Raw genomic sequence first — 23149 nt, 5'->3', positions numbered from 1 at the left:
GCCTCCAATTGCAGATGGTTCTAGGATAACAATTTTTTTCAAGTGGATGACCCATGGTTTGTCAATCAGTGAGAGGTGCAGGTTCAAAATGTTCTCTCAAACAACCCTGCAATCAAATACAAGTAGTCTCTTGGGTCCCCAACAACACTAACACAATCGCTAATTGTATAGGTGCACTAGTTTGACGAGGAGATTGAGAATTCAAATGGAAACAATATTTTTTGTATTTATAGAACAAAATAGGACAACATGGTTAACAATAGTAAGATGGAGTAAAATAGTGTCTCAATGCTTGAAAATAAGGCTTATGGTTCATAGTTTCATTAGTGGCAACTCTCAACGTCATAAACATAGTTAAACAACATGATATAACCTAAAAAATACGATAAAGAATCACTTTATTTTTTAAAATCAGATCAAAAAGGGATGAGATAGTGTAGGTATGACTAGGCACATGTTGAAGTTCGAGAATCAACTTTTGGTCAGGGGATATTCTTAGTAGCATGACCAGAAATTAGCGAGGGCGTGTACGATGGCCTTATATATTGAAGGTTGTCGTACACCCGACAAAGCGGCACAACGATGTTTGTAATAGGTTCAGTCGCCTCTTGGGAGCACCACCTGTGTTCTATGGGACGATCGTCAATAGTGGTTCCTGGGGCATAGTGCATTTGGAGCCTTACACGGCCCCTCAGACTCTGAGTTCTTGCCCTTCATTTGCCCTCCTAGAGGGTCATGGAAGGAGAGAGTGACTCTCCACTTGAGTTTATTTAAGTGAGAGTGAGTGAGTTACATGCTCAAGGGGGGCTTTATATAGCCTAGGGGTATTGACAAACGACCAAGGCTACCCTTGAGGTAAGGAGGTGAGAGGGTAGGACTAGGTAATTTTCTGTCCATTGGTCCATGTGCTCCTTGCTGGGCTAGTAGGTGGGTTGTAGCCTATTAAGAGAGAACCGCTACACTATGAGGAGGCTTCCTTGCTTGGGCTTGGGCCTCTTTGCTCTCTTGCCTTCTCCTTTGACTTATTCTTTTATGTAGTCTTCTTCCTTTGACTTGTTGACCATGAAGCCTTGCGTGGAACCACACGGGGTGGCTTGGACCATTGTTGACTGCTTATCTGGTACTCCATGTAGGATAGGGGGTGGGACCTTAAGTGAAGGAAATATGCCCTAGAGGCAATAATAAAGTTATTATTTATTTCCTTATTTCATGATAAATGTTTATTATTCATGCTAGAATTGTATTAACCGGAAACATAATACATGTGTGAATACATAGACAAACAGAGTGTCACTAGTATGCCTCTACTTGACTACCTCGTTAATCAAAGATGGTTATGTTTCCTAACCATGGACAAAGAGTTGTTATTTGATTAACGGGATCACATCATTAGGTGAATGATCTGATTGACATGACCCATTCCATTAGCTTAGCACCCGATCGTTTAGTATGTTGCTATTGCTTTCTTCATGACTTATACATGTTCCTATGACTATGAGATTATGCAACTCCCGTTTGCCGGAGGAACACTTTGTGTGCTACCAAACGTCACAACGTAACTGGGTGATTATAAAGGAGCTCTACAGGTGTCTCCAAAGGTACATGTTGAGTTGGCATATTTCGAGATTAGGATTTGTCACTCCGATTGTCGGAGAGGTATCTCTGGGCCCTCTCGGTAATGCACATCACATAAGCCTTGCAAGCATTGCAACTAATGAGTTAGTTGCGAGATGATGTATTACGGAACGAGTAAAGAGACTTGCCGGTAACGAGATTGAACTAGGTATTAAGATACCGACGATCGAATCTCGGGCAAGTAACATACCGATGACAAAGGGAACAACATATGTTGTTATGCGGTCTGACCGATAAAGATCTTCGTAGAATATGTAGGAGCCAATATGAGCATCAAGGTTTCGCTATTGGTTATTGACCGGAGACGTGTCTCGGTCATGTCTACATTGTTCTCGAACCCATAGGGTCCGCACGCTTAAGGTTTCGATGACAGTTATATTATGAGTTTATGAGTTTTGATGTACCGAAGGAGTTCAGAGTCCCGGATGAGATCGGGGACATGACGAGGAGTCTCGAAATGATCGTGACGTAAAAATCGATATATTGGACGACTATATTCGGACATCGGAAAGGTTCCGAGTGATTCGGGTATTTTCGGAGGTACCGGGGAGTTACGGGAATACGAGGAAGAAGCAATGGGCCTTAATGGGCCTTAGTGGGAAGGACCAGGAGGTGGCGCGCGCCCCTCCCAAGCCCAGTCCGAATTGGACAAGGGGTTTGGGGCGCGGCCCCTCTCTCCCTTCCTTCCCCTCTTCCCCCCTTTCCCCCCTTCTCCTAATTGGACTAGGAAAGATGGACACCTACTCCAACTAGGAGTAGGAATCCTACTCCTCCTTGGCGCGCCCACAAGGGCCGGCCGGCCTCCCCCTTGCTCCTTTATATACGGGGGCAGGGGGCACCCCATAGACACACAAGTTGATCCACGTGATCATATTTTTAGCCGTGTGCGGCGCCCCCTGCCACCATAGTCCTCGATAATATTGTAGCGGTGCTTAGACGAAGCCCTGCGACAGTAGTACATCAAGATCGTCACCACGCCGTCGTGCTGACAGAACTCTTCCCCGACACTTTGCTGGATCGGAGTCCGGGGATCGTCATCGAGCTGAACGTGTGCTAAAACTCGGAGGTGCCGTAGTTTCGGTGCTTGATTGGTCGGGCCGTGGAGACGTACGACTACATCAACCAAACGCTTCCGCTATCGGTCTACGAGGGTACGTAGACAACACTCTTCCCTCTCGTTGCTATGCATCACCATGATCTTGCGTGTGCGTAGGAATTTTTTTGAAATTACTACGTTCCCCAACAGTGGCATCCGAGTCTAGGTTTTATGTGTTGATGTTATATGCACGAGTAGAACACAAGTGAGTTGTGGGCGATATAAGTCATACTGCTTACCAGCATGTCATACTTTGGTTCGGCGGTATTGTTGGATGAAGCGGCCCGGACCGACATTACGCGTACGCTTACGCGAGACCGGTTCTCCCGACGTGCTTTGCACATAGGTGGCTTGCGGGTGACAGTTTCTCCAACTTTAGTTGAACTGAGTGTGGCTACGCCCGGTCCTTGCAAAGGTTAAAACAGCACCAACTTGACAAACTATCGTTGTGGTTTTGATGCGTAGGTAAGATTGGTTCTTGCTTAAGCCCGTAGCAGCCACGTAAAACTTGCAACAACAAAGTAGAGGACGTCTAACTTGTTTTTGCAGGGCATGTTGTGATGTGATATGGTCAAAACATGATGCTGAATTTTATTGTATGAGATGATCATGTTTTGTAACAGAGTTATCGGCAACTGGCAGGAGCCATATGGTTGTTGCTTTATTGTATGCAATGTAATCGCGCTGTAATGCTTTACTTTATCACTAAGTGGTAGCGATAGTCGTGGAAGCATAAGATTGGCGAGACGACAACGATGCTACGATGGAGATCAAGGTGTCGCGCCGGTGACGATGGTGATCATGACGGTGCTTCGGAGATAGAGATCACAGGCACAAGATGATGATGGCCATATCATATCACTTATATTGATTGCATGTGATGTTTATCTTTTATGCATCTTATCTTGCTTTGATTGACGGTAGCATTATAAGATGATCTCTCACTAAATTATCAAGAAGTGTTCTCCCTGAGTATGCACCGTTGCGAAAGTTCTTCGTGCTGAGACACCACGTGATGACCGGGTGTGATAGGCTCTACGTTCAAATACAACGGGTACAAAACAGTTGCACACGCGGAATACTCAGGTTATACTTGACGAGCCAAGCATATACAGATATGGCCTCGGAACACGGAGACCGAAAGGTCGAGCGTGAATCATATAGTAGATATGATCAACATAGTGATGTTCACCAATGAAACTGCTCCATCTCACGTGATGATCGGACATGGTTTAGTTGATTTGGATCACGTGATCACTTAGAGGATTAGAGGGATGTCTATTTAAGTGGGAGTTCTTAAGTAATATGATTAATTGAACTTAAATTTATCATGAACTTAGTCCTGGTAGTATTTTGCAAACTATGTTGTAGATCAATAGCTCGCATTGTTGCTTCCCTGTGTTTATTTTTATATGTTCCTAGAGAAAATTGTGTTGAAAGATGTTAGTAGCAATGATGCGGATTGGATCCATGATCTGCGGTTTATCCTCATTGTTGCACAGAAGAATTATGTCCTTGATGCACCGCTAGATGACAGACCTATTGCAGGAGCAGATGCAGACGTTATGAACGTTTGGCTAGCTCAATATGATGACTACTTGATAGTTTAGTGCACCATGCTTAATGGCTTAGAATCGGGACTTCAAAGACGTTTTGAACGTCATGGACCATATGAGATGTTCCAGGAGTTGAAGTTAATATTTCAAGCAAATACCTGAGTTGAGAGATATGAAGTCTCCAACAAGTTCTATAGCTAAAAGATGGAGGAGAATCGCTCAAGCAGTGAGCATGTGCTCAGATTGTCTGGGTACTACAATCGCTTGAATCAAGTGGGAGTTAATCTTCCAGATAAAATAGTAATTGACAGAATTCTCTAGTCACCATCACCAAGTTAGTAGAACTTCGTGATGAACTATAATATGCAAGGGATAACGGAAATGATTCCCAAGCTCTTCGTAATGCTGAAATTGACGAAGGTAGAAATCGAGAAAAACATCAAGTGTTGATGGTAGACAAGACCACTAGTTTCAAGAAAAGGGCAGAGGGAAAAAGGGGAACTTCAAGAAGAATAGCAAGCAAGTTGCTGCTCAAGTGAAGAAGCCCAAGTCTGGTCCTAAGCCTGAGACTAAGTGCTTCTACTGCAAAGGGACTGGTCACTGGAAGCGGAACTACCCCAAGTGATTGGCGGATAAGAAGGATGGCAAAGTGAACATAAGTATATTTGATATACATGTTATTGATGTGTACTTTACTAGTGTTTGTAGCAACCCCTCAGTATTTGATACTACTTCAGTTGCTAAGATTAGTAACTCGAAACGGGAGTTGCGGAATGAACAGAAACTAGTTAAGGGTGAAGTGACGATGTGTGTTGGAAGTAGTTCCAAGATTGATATGATCATCATCGCACACTCCCTATACTTTCGGGATTAGTGTTGAAACTAAATAAGTGTTATTTGGTGTTTGCGTTGAGCATGAATATGATTTGATCATGTTTATTGCAATACGATTATTCATTAAAGTTAGAGAATAATTGTTGTTCTGTTTACATGAATAAAACCTTCGATGGTCATACACCCAATGAAAATAGTTCATTGGATCTCGATCGTAGTGTTACACATATTGAAGCCAAAAGATGCAAAGTTAATAATGATAGTGCAACTTATTTGTGGCACTTCCGTTTAGGTCATATCGGTGTAAAGCGCATGAAGAAACTCCATACTGATGGACTTTTGGAACCACTTGATTATGAATCACTTGGTACTTGCGAACCGTGCCTTATGGGCAAGATGACTAAAACGCCGTTCTCCGGAACAATGGAGCAAGCAACAGATTTGTTGGAGATCATACATACTGATGTATGTGGTCCGATGAATATCAAGGCTTGCAGCGGGTATCATTATTTTCTGACCTTCACAGATGATTTGAGCAGATATGGGTATATCTACTTGATGAAACATAAGTCTGAAACATTTGAAAAGTTCAAAGAATTTCAGAGTGAAGTGGAAAATCATCATGACAAGAAAATAAGGTTTCTACGATCTTATCGCGGAGACAAATATTTGAGTTTGGTCTTCAATTAAAACAATGTGGAATAGTTTCACAAATTCGTGCCACCTGGAACACCACAGCATAATGGTGTGTCCGAACGTCATAGCCATACTTTATTAGATATAGTGCAAATCTATGATGTTTCTTACCGATTTACCACTATCGTTTTGGGGTTATGCATTAGAGACAGTTGCATTCACGTTAAAAAAGGGCACCATCAAATCCATTGAGACGACACAATCTGAATTATGGTTTGGCAAGAAACCAAAGTTGTCGTTTCTTAAAGTTTTGGGTTGTGATGCTTATGTGAAAAAGTTTCATCCTGATAAGCTCAAACCCAAATCGGAGAAATATGTCTTCATAGGATACCCAAAGGAGACTGTTGGGTACACCTTCTATCACAGATCCGAAGGCAAGACATTCGTTGCTAAGAATGGATCCTTTCTAGAGAAGGAGTTTCTCTCGAAAGAAGTGAGTGGGAGGAAAGTAGAAAACTTGATAAGGTAATTGTACCTTCTCCCTTGTTGGAAAGTAGTTCATCACAAAAATCTGTTCTTGTGACTACTACACCAATTAGTGAGGAAGCTAATGATGATGATCATGTAACTTCATATCAAGTTACTACCAAATCTCGTAGTTAAACCAGAGTGAGATCCGCACCAGAGTGGTACGGTAATCCTGTTCTGGAAGTTATGTTACTAGACCATGACGAACTTGCGAACTATGAGGAAGTGATGATGAGCCCAGATTCCGCGAAATGGCTTGAGGCCATGAAATCTGAGATATGATCCATGTATGAGAACAAAGTATGGACTTTGATGGATTTGCCCGATGATCGGCAAGCCATAGAAAATAAATGGATCTTCAAGAGGAAGACGGACGCTGATAGTAGTGTTACTATATATAAAGCTAGAATTGTCGCAAAAGGTTTTCGACAAGTTCAAGGTGTTGACTACGATGAGAGTTTCTCACTCGTATCTATGCTTAAGTCTGTCCAAATCATGTTAGCAATTGCCGCATTTTATGAAATATGGCAAATGGATAAACAAAACTGAATTCCTTAATGGATTTCTTAAAGAAGAGTTGTATATGATGCAACCAGAAGGTTTTGTCAATCCTAAAAGTGTTAACAAAATATGCAAGCTCCAGCGATCCATCTATGGACTGGTGCAAGCATCTCGGAGTTGGAATATACGCTTTGATAAGTTGATCAAAGCATATAGTTTTATACAGACTTGTGGTGAAGCCTGTATTTACAAGAAAGTGAGTGGGAGCACTACAATATTTCTGATAAGTATATGTGAATGACATATTGTTGATCGGAAATAATGTAGAATTATTCTGCAAAGCATAAAGGAGTGTTTTGAAAGAAGTTTTTTAAAGAAAGACCTTGGTAAAGCTGCTTACATATTGAGCATCAAGATCTATAGAGATAGATCAAAACGCTTGATAAGTTTTTTCAACAAGTACATACCTTGACAAAATTTTGAAGTAGTTCAAAATGGAACAGTCAAAGAAAGAATTCTTGCCTGTGTTCTAAGGTGTGAAATTGAGTAAGACTCAAAGCCCGACCACGGCAGAAAATAGAAAGAGAATGAAAGTCATTCCCCATGCCTTGGCCATGGGTTCTATAAAGTATGCCATGCTGTGTACCAGACCTATTGTATACCCTACACTAATTTTGGCAAGGGAGTACAATAGTGATCTAGGAGTAGATCACTGGAAAGCGGTCAAAATTATCCTTAATGGAATAAGGATATGTTTCTCGATTATGGAGGTGACAAAAGGTTCATCGTAAAAAGTTACATCGATGCAAGTTTTGACATAGATCTGGATGACTCTAAGTCTCGATCTAGATACATATTGAAAGTGGGAGCAATTAGCTAGAGTAGCTGCGTGCAGAGCATTGTAGACATAGAATTCGCAAAATACTTACGGATCTGTATGTGACAGACCCGTTGACTAAAATTATCTCACAAGCAAAACATGATCACACCTTAGTACTATTTGGGTGTTAATCACATAAATGATGTGAACTAGATTACTGACTCTAGTAAACCCTATGGGTATAGGTCACATGACGATGTGAACTATGGGTGTTAATCACATGGTGATGTGAACTATTAGTGTTAAATCACATGGCGATGTGAACTAGATTATTGACTCTAGTGCAAGTGGGAGACTGAAGGAAATATGCCCTAGAGGCAATAATAAAGTTATTATTTATTTCCTTATTTCATGATAAATGTTTATTATTCATGCTAGAATTGTATTAACCGGAAACATAATACATGTGTGAATACATAGACAAACAGAGTGTCACTAGTATGCCTCTACTTGACTAGCTCGTTAATCAAAGATGGTTATGTTTCCTAACCATGGACAAGGAGTTGTTATTTGATTAACGGGATCACATCATTAGGTGAATGATCTGATTGACATGACCCATTCCATTAGCTTAGCACCCGATCGTTTAGTATGTTGCTATTGCTTTCTTCATGACTTATACATGTTCCTATGACTATGAGATTATGCAACTCCCGTTTGCCGGAGGAACACTTTGTGTGCTACCAAACGTCACAACGTAACTGGGTGATTATAAAGGAGCTCTACAGGTGTCTCCAAAGGTACATGTTGGGTTGGCATATTTTGAGATTAGGATTTGTCACTCCGATTGTCGGAGAGGTATCTCTGGGCCCTCTCGGTAATGCACATCACATAAGCCTTGCAAGCATTGCAACTAATGAGTTAGTTGCGAGATGATGTATTACGGAACGAGTAAAGAGACTTGCCGGTAACGAGATTGAACTAGGTATTAAGATACCGACGATCAAATCTCGGGCAAGTAACATACCGATGACAAAGGGAACAACGTATGTTGTTATGCGGTCTGACCGATAAAGATCTTCGTAGAATATGTAGGAGCCAATATGAGCATCCAGGTTCCGCTATTGGTTATTGACCGGAGACGTGTCTCGGTCATGTCTACATTGTTCTCGAACCCGTAGGGTCCGCACGCTTAAGGTTTCGATGACAGTTATATTATGAGTTTATGAGTTTTGATGTACTGAAGGAGTTCGGAGTCCTGGATGAGATCGGGGACATGACAACGAGTCTTGAAATGGTCGAGATGTAAAAATCGATATATTGGACGACTATATTCGAACATCGGAAAGGTTCCGAGTGATTCGGGTATTTTCGGAGGTACCGGGGAGTTACGGGAATACGAGGAAGAAGCAATGGGCCTTAATGGGCCTTAGTGGGAAGGACCAGGAGGTGGCGCGCGCCCCTCCCAAGCCCAGTCCGAATTGGACAAGGGGTTTGGGGCGCGGCCCCTCTTTCCCTTCCTTCCCCTCTTCCCCCCTTTCCCCCCTTCTCCTAGTTGGACTAGGAAAGGTGGAAACCTACTCCAACTAGGAGTAGGAATCCTACTCCTCCTTGGCGCACCCACAAGGGCCGGCCGGCCTCCCCCTTGCTCCTTTATATACGGGGGCAGGGGGCACCCCATAGACATACAAGTTGATCCATGTGTTCATATTCTTAGCCGTGTGCGGCGCCCCCTGCCACCTTAGTCCTCGATAATATTGTAGCGGTGCTTAGGCGAAGCCCTGCGATAGTAGTACATCAAGATCGTCACCACGCCGTCATGCTGACGGAACTCTTCCCTGACACTTTGCTGGATCGAAGTCCGGGGATCGTCATCGAGCTGAACGTGTGCTAGAACTCGGAGGTGCCGTAGTTTCGGTGCTTGATCGGTCGGGCCGTGGAGACGTACGACTACATCAACCAAACGCTTCCGCTATCGGTCTACGAGGGTATGTAGACAACACTCTCCCCTCTCGTTGCTATGCATCACCATGATCTTGCGTGTGCGTAGGCAATTTTTTGAAATTACTACGTTCCCCAACATTAAGTAGGGTTAAAATCCACTACAACAACACACATATAAGTTTATATTTCTAATATATAAGGCACAACCCAATGTCACCTTAGGTAGTCCCAAAAAAGTATACTAAACAATCACCTCATGATCTTTATCGTAATAATCTCAATCCATAAGTCATCCCATTGCCACTACAGATATCTCAAAAAATTATACTAGATACGAATCACATAATCTCATTGATCCCCAAAAGATTCAATCCAACATAAAAAACTTTACGAATGAGCAAGATTCAATTCACCACAAAGATAATATGAGGGGGATACTGAAGGAAATATGCCCTAGAGGCAATAATAAAGTTATTATTTATTTCCTTATATCATGATAAAAGTTTATTATTCATGCTAGAATTGTATTAACCGGAAACATGATACATGTGTGAATACATAGACAAACAGAGTGTCACTAGTATGCCTCTACTTGACTAGCTCGTTAATCAAAGATGGTTATGTTTCCTAACCATGGACAAAGAGTTGTCATTTGATTAACGGGATCACATCATTAGTTGAATGATCTGATTGACATGACCCATTTCATTAGCTTAGCACCCGATCGTTTAGTATGTTGCTATTGCTTTCTTCATGACTTATACATGTTCCTATGACTATGAGATTATGCAACTCCCGTGTGCCGGAGGAACACTTTGTGTGCTACCAAACGTCACAACGTAACTGGGTGATTATAAAGGTGCTCTACAGGTGTCTCCAAAGGTACATGTTGGGTTGGCGTATTTCGAGATTAGGATTTGTCACTCCGATCGTCGGAGAGGTATCTCTGGGCCCTCTCGGTAATGCACATCACTTAAGCCTTGCAAGCATTGCAACTAATGAGTTAGTTGCGGGATGATGTATTACGGAATGAGTAAAGAGACTTGCCGGTAACGAGATTGAACTAGGTATTGGATACCGATGATCGAATCTCGGGCAAGTAACATACCGATGACAAAGGGAACAACGTATGTTGTTATGCGGTCTGACCGATAAAGATCTTCGTAGAATATGTAGGAGCCAATATGAGCATCCAGGTTCCGCTATTGTTTATTGACCGGAGACGAGTTTCGGTCATGTCTACATTGTTGTCGAACCCGTAGGGTTCGCACGCTTAAGGTTTCGATGAAGTTATATTATGAGTTTATGAGTTTTGATGTACCGAAGGAGTTCAGAGTCCCGGATGTGATCACGGACATGACGAGGAGTCTCGAAATGGTCGAGACATAAAGATTGATATATTGGAAGCCTATGTTTGGATATTGGAAGTGTTCCGGGTGAAATCGGGATTTTACCGGAGTACCGGGAGGTTACCGGAACCCCCCGGGAGGTATATGGGCCTTAGTGGCCTTAGTGGAAGAGAGGAGAGGTGGCCAGAGATGGGTCGCGCGCCTCTCCCCCCCTTGGTCCGAATAGGATAAGGAGAAGGGTCCGGCCCCCCTTCCTCCTCTCTCTCCTCTTTCCCCCCTCCACGAATCCTATTCCAACTAGGAAAGGGGGGGAGTCCTACTCCCGGAGGGAGTAGGACTCCTCCTAGCGCGCCTCCTCTTGGTCGGCCGGCCTCCCCCTTTGAGCCTTTATATACGGAGGCAGGGGCACCCCCTAGAGACACAAGTTGATCCACGTGATCATATTCTTAGCCGTGTGCGGTGCCCCCTTCCACCATAGTCCTCGATAATATTGTAGGAGTGCTTAGGCGAAGCCCTGCAACATTAGTACATCAAGATCATCACCACGCCGTCGTGCTAACAGAACTCTTCCCCGACACTTTGCTGGATCGGAGTCCGGGGATCGTCATCGAGCTGAACGTGTGCTAGAACTCAGAGGTGCCGTAGTTTTGGTGCTTGATCAGTCGGGCCGTGAAGACGTACGACTACATCAACCGCGTTGTTATAACGCTTCCGCTATCGGTCTACGAGGGTACGTAGACAACACTCTCCCCTCTTGTTGTTATGCATCACCATGATCTTGCGTGTGCCTAGGAATTTTTTTGAAATTACTACGTTCCCCAACAGTGGTATCAGAGCCTAGGTTTTATGTGTTGATGTTATATGCACGAGTAGAACACAAGTGAGTTGTGGGCGATATAAGTCATACTGCTTACCAGCATGTCATACTTTGGTTCGGCGGTATTGTTGGACGAAGCGGCCCGGACCGACATTACGCGTACGCTTACGCGAGACCGGTTCTCCCGACGTGCTTTGCACATAGGTGGCTTGCGGGTGATAGTTTCTCCAACTTTAGTTGAACTGAGTGTGGCTATGCCCGGTCCTTGCGAAGGTTAAAACAGCACCAACTTGACAAACTATCGTTGTGGTTTTGATGCGTAGGTAAGATTGGTTCTTGCTTAAACCCGTAGCAGCCACGTAAAAACTTGCAACAACAAAGTAGAGGACGTCTAACTTGTTTTTGCAGGGCATGTTGTGATGTGATATGGTCAAGACATGATGCTAAATTTTATTGTATGAGATGATCATGTTTTGTAACCAAGTTATCGGCAACTGGCAGGAGCCATATGGTTGACGCTTTATTGTATGCAATGCAATCGCGCTGTAATGCTTTACTTTATCACTAAGCGGTAGCGATAGTCGTGGAAGCATAAGATTGGCGAGACAACAATGATACTACGATGGAGATCAAGGTGTCGCGCCGGTGACGATGGTGATCACGACGGTGCTTCGGAGATGGAGATCACAAGCACAAGATGATGATGGCCATATCATATCACTTATATTGATTGCATGTGATGTTTATCTTTTATGCATCTTATCTTGCTTTGATTGACGGTAGCATTATAAGATGACCTCTCACTAAATTATCAAGAAGTGTTCTCCCTGAGTATGCACCGTTGCAAAAGTTCTTCGTGCTGAGACACCATGTGATGATCGGGTGTGATAGGCTCTACGTTCAAATACAGCGGGTGCAAAACAGTTGCACACGCGGAATACTCAGGTTATACTTGACGAGCCAAGCATATACAGATATGGCCTCGGAACACGGAGACCGAAAGGTTGAGCGTGAATCATATAGTAGATATGATCAACATAGTGATGTTCACCAATGAAACTACTCCATCTCATGTGATGATCGGACATGGTTTAGTTAATTTGGATCACGTAATCACTTAGAGGATTAGAGGGATATCTATCTAAGTGGGAGTTCTTAAGTAATATGATTAATTGAACCTAAATTTATTATGAACTTAGTACCTGATAAGTGTCTTGCTTATGCATGTTTGATTGTAGATAGATGGCCCGTGCTGTTGTTCCGTTGAATTTTAATGCGTTCCTTGAGAAAGCAAAGTTGAAAGATGATGGTAGCAATTACACAGACTGGGTCCGTAACTTGAGGATTATCCTCATTGCTGCACAGAAGAATTACGTCCTGGAAGCACCGTTGGATGCCAGGCCTGCTGCTGGAGCAACACCAGATGTTATGAACGTCTGGCAGAGCAAAGCTGATGACTACTCGATAGTTCAACGTGCCATGCTTTACGGCTTAGAACCGGGACTTCAACGACGTTTTGAACGTCATGGGGCATATGAGATGTTCCAGGAGTTGAAGTAAATATTTCAAGCAAATGCCCGGATTGAGATATATGAAGTCTCCAATAAGTTCTATAGCTGCAAGATGGAGGAGAACAGTTCTGTCAGTGAGCATATACTCAAGATGTCTGGGTATTGTAATCACTTGATTCAACTGGGAGTTAATCTTCTGGATGATAGCGTCATTGACAGAATTCTCCAATCACTTCCACCAAGCTACAAGAGCTTCGTGATGAACTATAATATGCAAGGGATGAATAAGACTATTCCCGAGCTCTTCGCGATGCTAAAAGCTGCGGAGGTAGAAATCAAGAAGGAGCATCAAGTGTTGATGGTCAACAAGACCACTAGTTTCAAGAAAAAGGGCAAAGGGAAGAAGAAGGGGAACTTCAAGAAGAACAGCAAGCAAGTTGCTGCTCAAGAGAAGAAACCCAAGTCTGGACCTAAGCCTGAAACTGAGTGCTTCTACTGCAAGCAGACTGGTCAATGGAAGCGGAACTGCCCCAAGTATTTGGCAGATAAGAAGGATGGCAAGGTGAACAAAGGTATATGTGATATACATGTTATTGATGTGTACCTTACTAATGCTCGCAGTAGCACCTGGGTATTTGATACTGGTTCTGTTGCTAATATTTGCAACTCGAAACAGGGACTACAGATTAAGCGAAGATTGGCTAAGGACGAGGTGACGATGCGCGTGGGAAATGGTTCCAAAGTCGATGTGATCACGGTCGGCACGCTACCTCTACATCTACCTTCAGGATTAATATTAGACCTAAATAATTGTTATTTGGTGCCAGCGTTGAGCATGGACATTATATCTAGATCTTGTTTGATGCGAGACGGTTATTCATTTAAATCAGAGAATAATGGTTGTTCTATTTATATGAGTAATATCTTTTATGGTCATGCACCCTTGAAGAATGGTCTATTCTTATTGAATCTCGATAGTAGTGACACACATATTCATAATGTTGAAGCCAAAAGATGCAGATTTGATAATGATAGTGCAACTTATTTGTGGCACTGCCGTTTAGGTCATATCGGTGTAAAGCGCATGAAGAAACTCCATACTGATGGACTTTTGGAACCACTTGATTATGAATCACTTGGTACTTGCGAACCGTGCCTTATGGGCAAGATGACTAAAACGCCGTTCTCCGGTACTATGGAGAGAGCAACAGATTTATTGGAAATCATACATACAGATGTATGTGGTCCGATGAATATTGAGGCTCGTGGCGGATATCGTTATTTTCTTACCTTCACAGATGACTTAAGCAGATATGGGTATATCTACTTAATGAAACACAAGTCTGAAATATTTGAAAAGTTCAAAGAATTTCAGAGTGAAGTTGAAAATCATCGTAACAAGAAAATAAAGTTTCTACGATCTGATAGTGGAGGAGAATATTTGAGTTACGATTTTGGTGTACGTTTGAAACAATGCGGAATAGTTTCGCAACTCACGCCACCCAGAACACCACAGCGTAATGGTGTGTCCGAACGTCGTAATCGTACTTTACTAGATATGGTACGATCTATGATGTCTCTTACTGATTTACCGCTATCGTTTTGGGGTTATGTTTTAGAGACGGCCGCATTCACGTTAAATAGGGCACCATCAAAATCCGTTGAGACACGCCTTATGAACTATGGTTTGGCAAGAAACCAAAGTTGTCGTTTCTGAAAGTTTGGGGCTGCGATGCTTATGTGAAAAAGCTTCAACCTGATAAGTTCGAACCCAAATCGGAGAAATGTGTCTTCATAGGATATCCAAAGGTGACTATTGGATACACCTTCTATCACAGATCCGAAGGCAAGACTTTTGTTGCTAAGTTCGGAAACTTTCTGGAGAAGGAGTTTCTCTCGAAAGAAGTGAGTGGGAGGAAAGTAGAACTTGACGAGGTAACTGTACCTGCTCCCTTGTTGGAGAGTAATGCATCACAGAAACCTGTTTCTGTGACACCTACACCAATAAGTGAGGAAGCTAATGATAATGATCATGAAACTTCAGAACAAGATACTACTGAACCTCTAGATCAACCAGAGTGAGATCCGCACCAGAGTGGTACGGTAATCTTGTTCTGGAAGTCATGCTACTAGATCATGATGAACCTACGAACTATGAAGAAGCGATGGTGAGCCCAGATTCCGCAAAATGGCTTGAAGCCATGAAATCTGAGATGGGATCCATGTATGAGAACAAAGTGTGGACTTTGGTTGACTTTCCCGATGATCAGCAAGCGATTGAGAATAAATGGATCTTCAAGAAGAAGACTGACGCTAACGGTAATATTACTGTCTACAAAGCTCGACTTGTCGCAAAAGGGTTTCGGCAAGTTCAAGGGATTGACTACAATGAGACCTTCTCACACGTAGTGATGCTTAAGTCTGTCCGAATCATGTTAGCAATTGCCGCATTTTATGATTATGAAATTTGGCAGATGGATGTCAAAACTGCATTCCTGAATGGGTTTCTGGAAGAAGAGTTGTATATGATGCAACCAGAAGGTTTTGTCGATCCAAAGGGAGCTAACAAAGTGTGCAAGCTCCAGCGATCCATCTATGGACTGGTGCAAGCCTCTCGGAGTTGGAATAAACGCTTTGATAGTGTGATCAAAGCATTTGGTTTTATACAGACTTTCGGAGAAGCCTGTATTTACAAGAAAGTGAGTGGGAGCTCTGTAGCATTTCTGATATTATATGTGGATGACATATTACTGATTGGAAATGATATAGAATTTCTGGATAGCATAAAGGGATACCTGAATAAGAGTTTTTCATGAAAGACCTCGGTGAAGCTGCTTACATATTAGGCATTAAGATCTATAGAAATAGATCAAGACGCTTAATTGGACTTTCACAAAGCACATACCTTGACAAGATTTTGAAGAAGTTCAAAATGGATCAAGCAAAGAAAGGGTTCTTGCCTGTGCTACAAGGTGTGAAATTGAGTCAGACTCAATGCCCGACCACCGCAGAAGATAGAGAGAAAATGAAAGATGTTCCCTATGCTTCAGCCATAGGCTCTATCATGTATGCAATGCTATATACCAGACCTGATGTGTGCCTTGCTATAAGTCTAGCAGGGAGGTACCAAAGTAATCCAGGAGTGGATCACTGGACAGCGGTCAAGAACATCCTGAAGTACCTGAAAAGGACTAAGGATATGTTTCTCGTATATGGAGGTGACAAAGAGCTCATCGTAAACGGTTACGTTGATGCAAGCTTTGACACTGATCCGTACGATTCTAAATCGCAAACCGGATACGTGTTTACACTAAACGGTGGAGCTGTCAGTTGGTGCAATTCTAAACAAAGCGTCGTGGCGGGATCTACATGTGAAGCGGAGTACATAGCTGCTTCGGAAGCAGCAAACGAATGAGTCTGGATGAAGGAGTTCACATCCGATCTAGGTGTCATACCTAGTGCATCGGGTCCAATGAAAATCTTTTGTGACAATACTGGTGCAATTGCCTTGGCGAAGGAATCCAGATTTCACAAGAGAACCAAGCACATCAAAAGACGCTTCAATTCCATCCGGGATCTAGTCCAGGTGAGAGACATAGAGATTTGCAAGATACATACGGATCTGAACGTAGCAGACCCGTTGACTAAGCCTCTTCCACGAGCAAAACATGATCAGCACCAAGGCTCCATGGGTGTTAGAATCATTACTGTGTAATCTAGATTATTGACTCTAGTGCAAGTGGGAGACTGAAGGAAATATGCCCTAGAGGCAATAATAAAGTTATTATTTATTTCCTTATATCATGATAAAAGTTTATTATTCATGCTAGAATTGTATTAACCGGAAACATAATACATGTGTGAATACATAGACAAACAGAGTGTCACTAGTATGCCTCTACTTGACTAGCTCGTTAATCAAAGATGGTTATGTTTCCTAACCATGGACAAAGAGTTGTCATTTGATTAACGGGATCACATCATTAGTTGAATGATCTGATTGACATGACCCATTTCATTAGCTTAGCACCCGATCGTTTAGTATGTTGCTATTGCTTTCTTCATGACTTATACATGTTCCTATGACTATGAGATTATGCAACTCCCATGTGCCGGAGGAACACTTTGTGTGCTACCAAACGTCACAACGTAACTGGGTGATTATAAAGGTGCTCTACAGGTGTCTCCAAAGGTACATGTTGGGTTGGTGTATTTCGAGATTAGGATTTGTCACTCCGATTGTCGGAGAGGTATCTCTGGGCCCTCTCGGTAATGCACATCACTTAAGCCTTGCAAGCATTGCAACTAATTAGTTAGTTGCGGGATGATGTATTACGGAACGAGTAAAGAGACTTGCCGGTAACGAGATTGAACTAGGTATTGGATACCGACGATCGAATCTCGGGCAAGTAACATACCGATGACAAAGGGAACAACGTATGTTGTTATGCGGTCTGACCGATAAAGATCTTCGTAGAATATGTAGGAGCCAATATGAGCATCCAGGTTCCGCTATTGTTTATTGACCGGAGACGAGTTTCGGTCATGTCTACATTGTTCTCGAACCCGTAGGGTCCGCACGCTTAAGGTTTCGATGACAGTTATATTATGAGTTTATGAGTTTTGATGTACCGAAGGAGTTCGGAGTCCCGGATGTGATCACGGACATGACGAGGAGTCTCGAAATGGTCGAGACATAAAGATTGATATATTGGAAGCCTATGTTTGGATATCGGAAGTGTTCCGGGTGAAATCGGGATTTTACCGGAGTACCGGGAGGTTACCGGAACCCCCCGGGAGGTATATGGGCCTTAGTGGGCCTTAGTGGAAGAGAGGAGAGGTGGCCAGAGATGGGCCGCGCGCCTCTCCCGCCCTTGGTCCGAATAGGACAAGGAGAGGGGGCCGGCCCCCCTTCCTCCTCTCTCTCCTCTTTCCCCCCTCCACGAATCCTATTCCAACTAGGAAAGGGGGGAGTCCTACTCCCGGAGGGAGTAGGACTCCTCCTGGCGCGCCTCCTCTTGGCCGGCCGGCCTCCCCCTTTGAGCCTTTATATACGGAGGCAGGGGCACCCCCTAGAGACACAAGTTGATCCACGTGATCATATTCTTAGCCGTGTGCGGTGCCCCCTTCCACCATAGTCCTCGATAATATTGTAGCAGTGCTTATGCGAAGCCCTGCAACATTAGTACATCAAGATCGTCACCACGCCGTCGTGCTGACAGAACTCTTCCCCGACACTTTGCTGGATCGGAGTCCGAGGATCATCATCGAGCTGAACGTGTGCTAGAACTCGGAGGTGTCGTAGTTTCGGTGCTTGATCGGTCGGGCCGTGAAGACGTACGACTACATCAACCGCGTTGTCATAACGCTTCCGCTATCGGTCTACGAGGGTACGTAGACAACGCTCTCCCCTCTCGTTGCTATGCATCACCATGATCTTGCGTGTGCGTAGGAATTTTTTTGAAATTACTACGTTCCCCAACAGATACATCACATAATTCAGCTCTATTAACAAAGCCCATGATCATAGTCATCATCGGAAACGAACATAATCAAGGAAGAGACTAGATCACATAGTTACTGGTACAAACCCTCTACTCCGTGGGTGAACTACTCCCCGATCATCATAGGAGAAACAAGAGACGATGGAGAGATCGATGAAGATTACCTTCCCGATCATAATCAAGGGGCGGGATGTCGGAGAAGGGCTAAACGAAGATCGCCGCGGACCGGGAACTGAAGGCAGCAGAAAAAATAGGGTAAAACATAGGAGGTATTTTTTGAGTATATATATAGCCATGGGGACCGAGAGGCGGTGGAATGGAGCTCTAGGGTGGCCACACGACCACACCATGCGCTCTAGCTTTTTGGGGTGTCTGGCCGTGTGGGCAGCTGGTGGGCCCCCTCCTAGTGGGCTTTTGGCACAATGGCTCCTCCTCTCCGAAGCTTCACGTTGTATTTCTGTTTGATTTTGCTGGGCTCCGAAAAGAATATTTATGCAAAGTCCAAAACAAGAAAAATAACAACTATTTCACGACACTGGATTAATAGGTTTGTCCAGAAAAATAAAGAAAATTAATGCCAAAATGATATATTTTTAGCACGAAATAAGCAATGATAGATACATTTATATATAATTATAGCATGGTAGATTAAAGCAAAAGGTAATGTATGAGTAAATGCATGACTTGTCGATGTCACATAATTTGGTCGAGGGCCATAAACAATTGAGGTGACGTGGAAACACGCATGTGCACACAAGTCTACTAGTTGGCTAATTATTTAGACTAGCAAAAATGCACGTGCGTTGCAACGGGAGAAAAAATATATCATAATTGACCATGATCACATTTTGCTACATCACCGAGACACACTATCACTCTCAATTTCGTGAAATCATGAACATTTTTGAACTCGTGAACATATTTGAAATCATGAACATTTTTTAAATTCATGAACACTTTTACAATTTTCAAACATTTTGTAAAATCAAGAACATTTTTTGAATTCATGAAATTTTATACTATTTGCAAACATTTTTTAAAAACTGTGACATTTTTTAACAATTTTCTTGAATCGGCGAACATTTGTAGAATGGACGAACATTGTTTTAGATATTGGCGAAACAATTTTTGAAATTTACAAACATTTTTTAATTTAGCAAAGATTTTTTGAAATGCACGATCATTATTTGAATCAATGAACATTTTATGAATGAATAAACATTTTTGTAAGTCACGAACAGTTTTTGATTTTTCAGATATTTTTCCATTCATGAACACTTTTTGAATTGGCAAAATTTTGTTTAATTTCATTAACATTTTTTAATACATGATCTTTTAAAAAAAATCATGAATATTGATTTCTGGAACATCTGTTTTTATAAAATTTTGAACATTTTCGAATAAGCAAACAATTTTTTGATAAAATCACTAGCATTTTTTGAATCCAAAAATATTTTATGATTTATTAATTACTTTACTTCAAAATTTCCATTTTTAAAATTTGTAACTTTTTTGAAGTCCCAAATTATTTAAAGTAGAAAAAGGACAGAAAATAAAAAAACAAAATTTTAAAAACAGGCCGCCCGGACATTGCCCGACCCAAACGGGTTCGTTGCGTCTTCCCCCAACGCACAAAGCGCAGTATAGGAGGTCCCTACTATATTGGCCTGCCCAGATGGAGGATTCCCCTGTGTGAAACGTTTTTTATCACTTATAGATGACATTTGTGGGCAATATTTTGCAACTTGAGGGCAATTTCCCTGACGTACCGCCAGAAGCAGTAGCCCATTTATTATTATGTACAGATATAGATATAGATATAAAAGATATGCATTACAAGTGCATGATAACTATATTTTTCGAAGAGCGGTGATAACTTAGAAAAGTTTTTTATAAAATATTAATATTTGGCATGAAAAAGCACAAATTGGAATAAAGGGATGCCAATATGTCAACAAGATTAAAATAAAAGGTTAGCTCCATTGCCCCTTTGCTATTATAAGTCATTTTCTAATATTCTTAAGTATATTTTTCAGAGTTATACATGACAACATAATGAAATTATATTTTTACGCAAAAGAACAAACCCTCAAAGCCGTGGTTTTGTAACCTTTTCAGTATCTTTGATGCTCGATTGTACAAATCAAATCCTGTGGCACCTATATGACTCTACGATTTACGATTCTCCCATATGGTCCGATGGTACTAACATGGTCATACAATTCAAACACTATTTAGACATACATGATATTGCATGTTATTCCCATATCCCAAATCCTTGTTCAAAATGATGTGTGTGTTTTTAGAAAAAGATATTGAAAGGACATCAAAATGATGTGAATATGTACTACCCCGGTTTGTGAAAAGAAGGCTTATAACTTTCGCCTCATGGTGCAATGTTTGACGAAATATGTAGGAAATCATGTTCATAGGTACAATATCAAATAGATATAATGTAATACATATACTTTATTGTGTATATATTAATTTTACTATTATAGTTGTTTATAGTTTTTTCTACAAACATGGTCAAAGTTTACACGACTTGACTTGGAGAAAATTTATAGGCCTCTTTTTGGTGACGGAGGGGTACATAGACTTTAGCATTTGTCAGGCCGAGTTTTTTTTGGATCATGATTTAAAAATCCCAAGCCCTAGCATAGCTAACCCGACATGAAAACATTGTCATTTCTCATTACAAAACGTTAATATAATTATTTTTTAAGCATAAAAATAATTAGTTTTTTAGAATCGTACAATTAGTTTGGATATATATATATATATATATATATATATGTTATGGTGTCTATATTTTATTATAATCCCAGATTTTTGGTATCTTGGGCCTTTTATCGGGCTTGACTCTTGCGCGGAAACTAAAGTCCAAGCCCGACCCGACCATTGGGCTTCAGGCTCGGTTCGTGCTGTCAGGCCGGACTGCTCATACTAGACCAAAACCACAACAATCCACCGGTACTTCCGTGCTCTCATCCGATTGGTTGCTCTGCCTCTCACACGGATCGCCAAATCCCATCCAACGGCTGACACCCATCATCCTCTGGCCGTTAACGCTCCAGATCGAAGCACCGCCCCCAATCCTCCATACTCGTCCGGGGCAGAAACACAACACAGAAACACACACACAGAAAGCACAAACGCACACTCCCCCACCGCACAAAGCAAGGCTAAAAAAAACCCCGCAGAAATCGACCGGGAGAAAAGGGGGCGAAAAAGCAGAGCGAAGGAGGAGAGAAGCTTCGGAGCTCGGGATCGGCGATGGAGACCGGAGCGAAGGCGCCGAAGAAGGCCGGGCGCCGGGCCGGCGGCGGCGGCCCCAAGAAGAAGTCCGTCTCGCGCTCCGTCAAGGCCGGCCTCCAGTTCCCCGTGGGCCGCATCGGGCGCTACCTCAAGCACGGGCGCTACGCCAAGCGCGTCGGCTCCGGCGCCCCCGTCTACCTCGCCGCCGTCCTCGAGTACCTCGCCGCCGAGGTGGGCCGCGCCCGCGCGCGCCAGCCGCGGAAGGACTAGCTCCGATTCGCCTCTGTTTTTTACCTTCTACGTGTTTTTTTTGTCTGGCAGCTCCTCGAGCTGGCGGGGAACGCGGCGCGGGACAACAAGAAGAACCGGATCATCCCGCGGCACGTGCTGCTCGCGATCCGCAACGACGAGGAGCTCGGGAAGCTGCTGGCCGGGGTCACCATCGCCTACGGAGGCGTCCTGCCCAACATCAACCCTGTGCTGCTGCCCAAGAAGGCCGCTGCGGCGGCTACCAAGGAGCCCAAGGCGGGCACGACCAAGTCTCCCAGGAAGTCCCCCGCCAAGAAGGCGGCCGACGCTTAGGCCCGGCACTCGCTATGCCGGTGCCCCGTCCCACCCTCTCCCTCCTCTCTGTTTGTCTCTGTCTTGGTTCAACCGTAACGCACCTAGTTGTCAGTCGTCGTCGTGGTCGTCGTTGCCGCATGCCATCGTTGTCATGGATCGATTGCTGCTTGTTTGAACTTGTTTTGCGTGGCTTCCGCATAGGTGCCAATCAGCTTGTACTCTGTAGCCTGATTAACACCGCTGTATGTATGTTCGTTTAAGTGCGTAGGTGAAGGAAAGGGAGGGAGGGGAAGAGAAACTGTGAATGTCTGTTTGTAATAAAATTGTGAAGATGTGAAAATATCAAGGACTACTATTCTGATTGTTCTCTTTTGCTGCACGCTAAGAACGATTTCTTGTGTTTATCTGGTTGCTTTGGGCATGTTTAGCTTCTTTGCAGCCTTGGAGGAAAGCTATTGGGGTGGGGTGTGGATCATTGGGGGGATGTTCCTATCACTTGATAATGTTTGAGTTTCTAAGTGAAAACCTTGTGATCGGAATAGGCCATCGAGTGGCTGTGCTGTTGAATTCTTGTTATGTCGATTCAACTGGTAGGC

General features: G+C 43.0%; 1 protein-coding gene across 1 annotated transcript; it reads left to right on the top strand.

Moving 5' to 3' along the window:
- The first annotated feature begins 21880 nt into the window (after positions 1-21880).
- On the top strand, positions 21881-22922 carry LOC119282645 (histone H2A-like). The gene is made up of 2 exons (XM_037562800.1): positions 21881-22220; positions 22311-22922. The coding sequence occupies exons 1-2, from the start codon at positions 22008-22010 to the stop codon at positions 22569-22571; spliced, it is 474 nt and encodes a 157-aa protein (XP_037418697.1). The 5' UTR covers positions 21881-22007; the 3' UTR covers positions 22572-22922.
- The last annotated feature ends 227 nt before the right edge of the window (positions 22923-23149 follow it).

This window comes from Triticum dicoccoides, chromosome 1A (assembly GCF_002162155.2).
Source record: "Triticum dicoccoides isolate Atlit2015 ecotype Zavitan chromosome 1A, WEW_v2.0, whole genome shotgun sequence".
Classification (NCBI taxonomy): Eukaryota; Viridiplantae; Streptophyta; class Magnoliopsida; order Poales; family Poaceae; genus Triticum; species Triticum dicoccoides.
The sequence above is the reverse complement of the archived record's forward strand: the minus strand, read 5'-3'. Positions and strand labels throughout refer to the sequence as shown.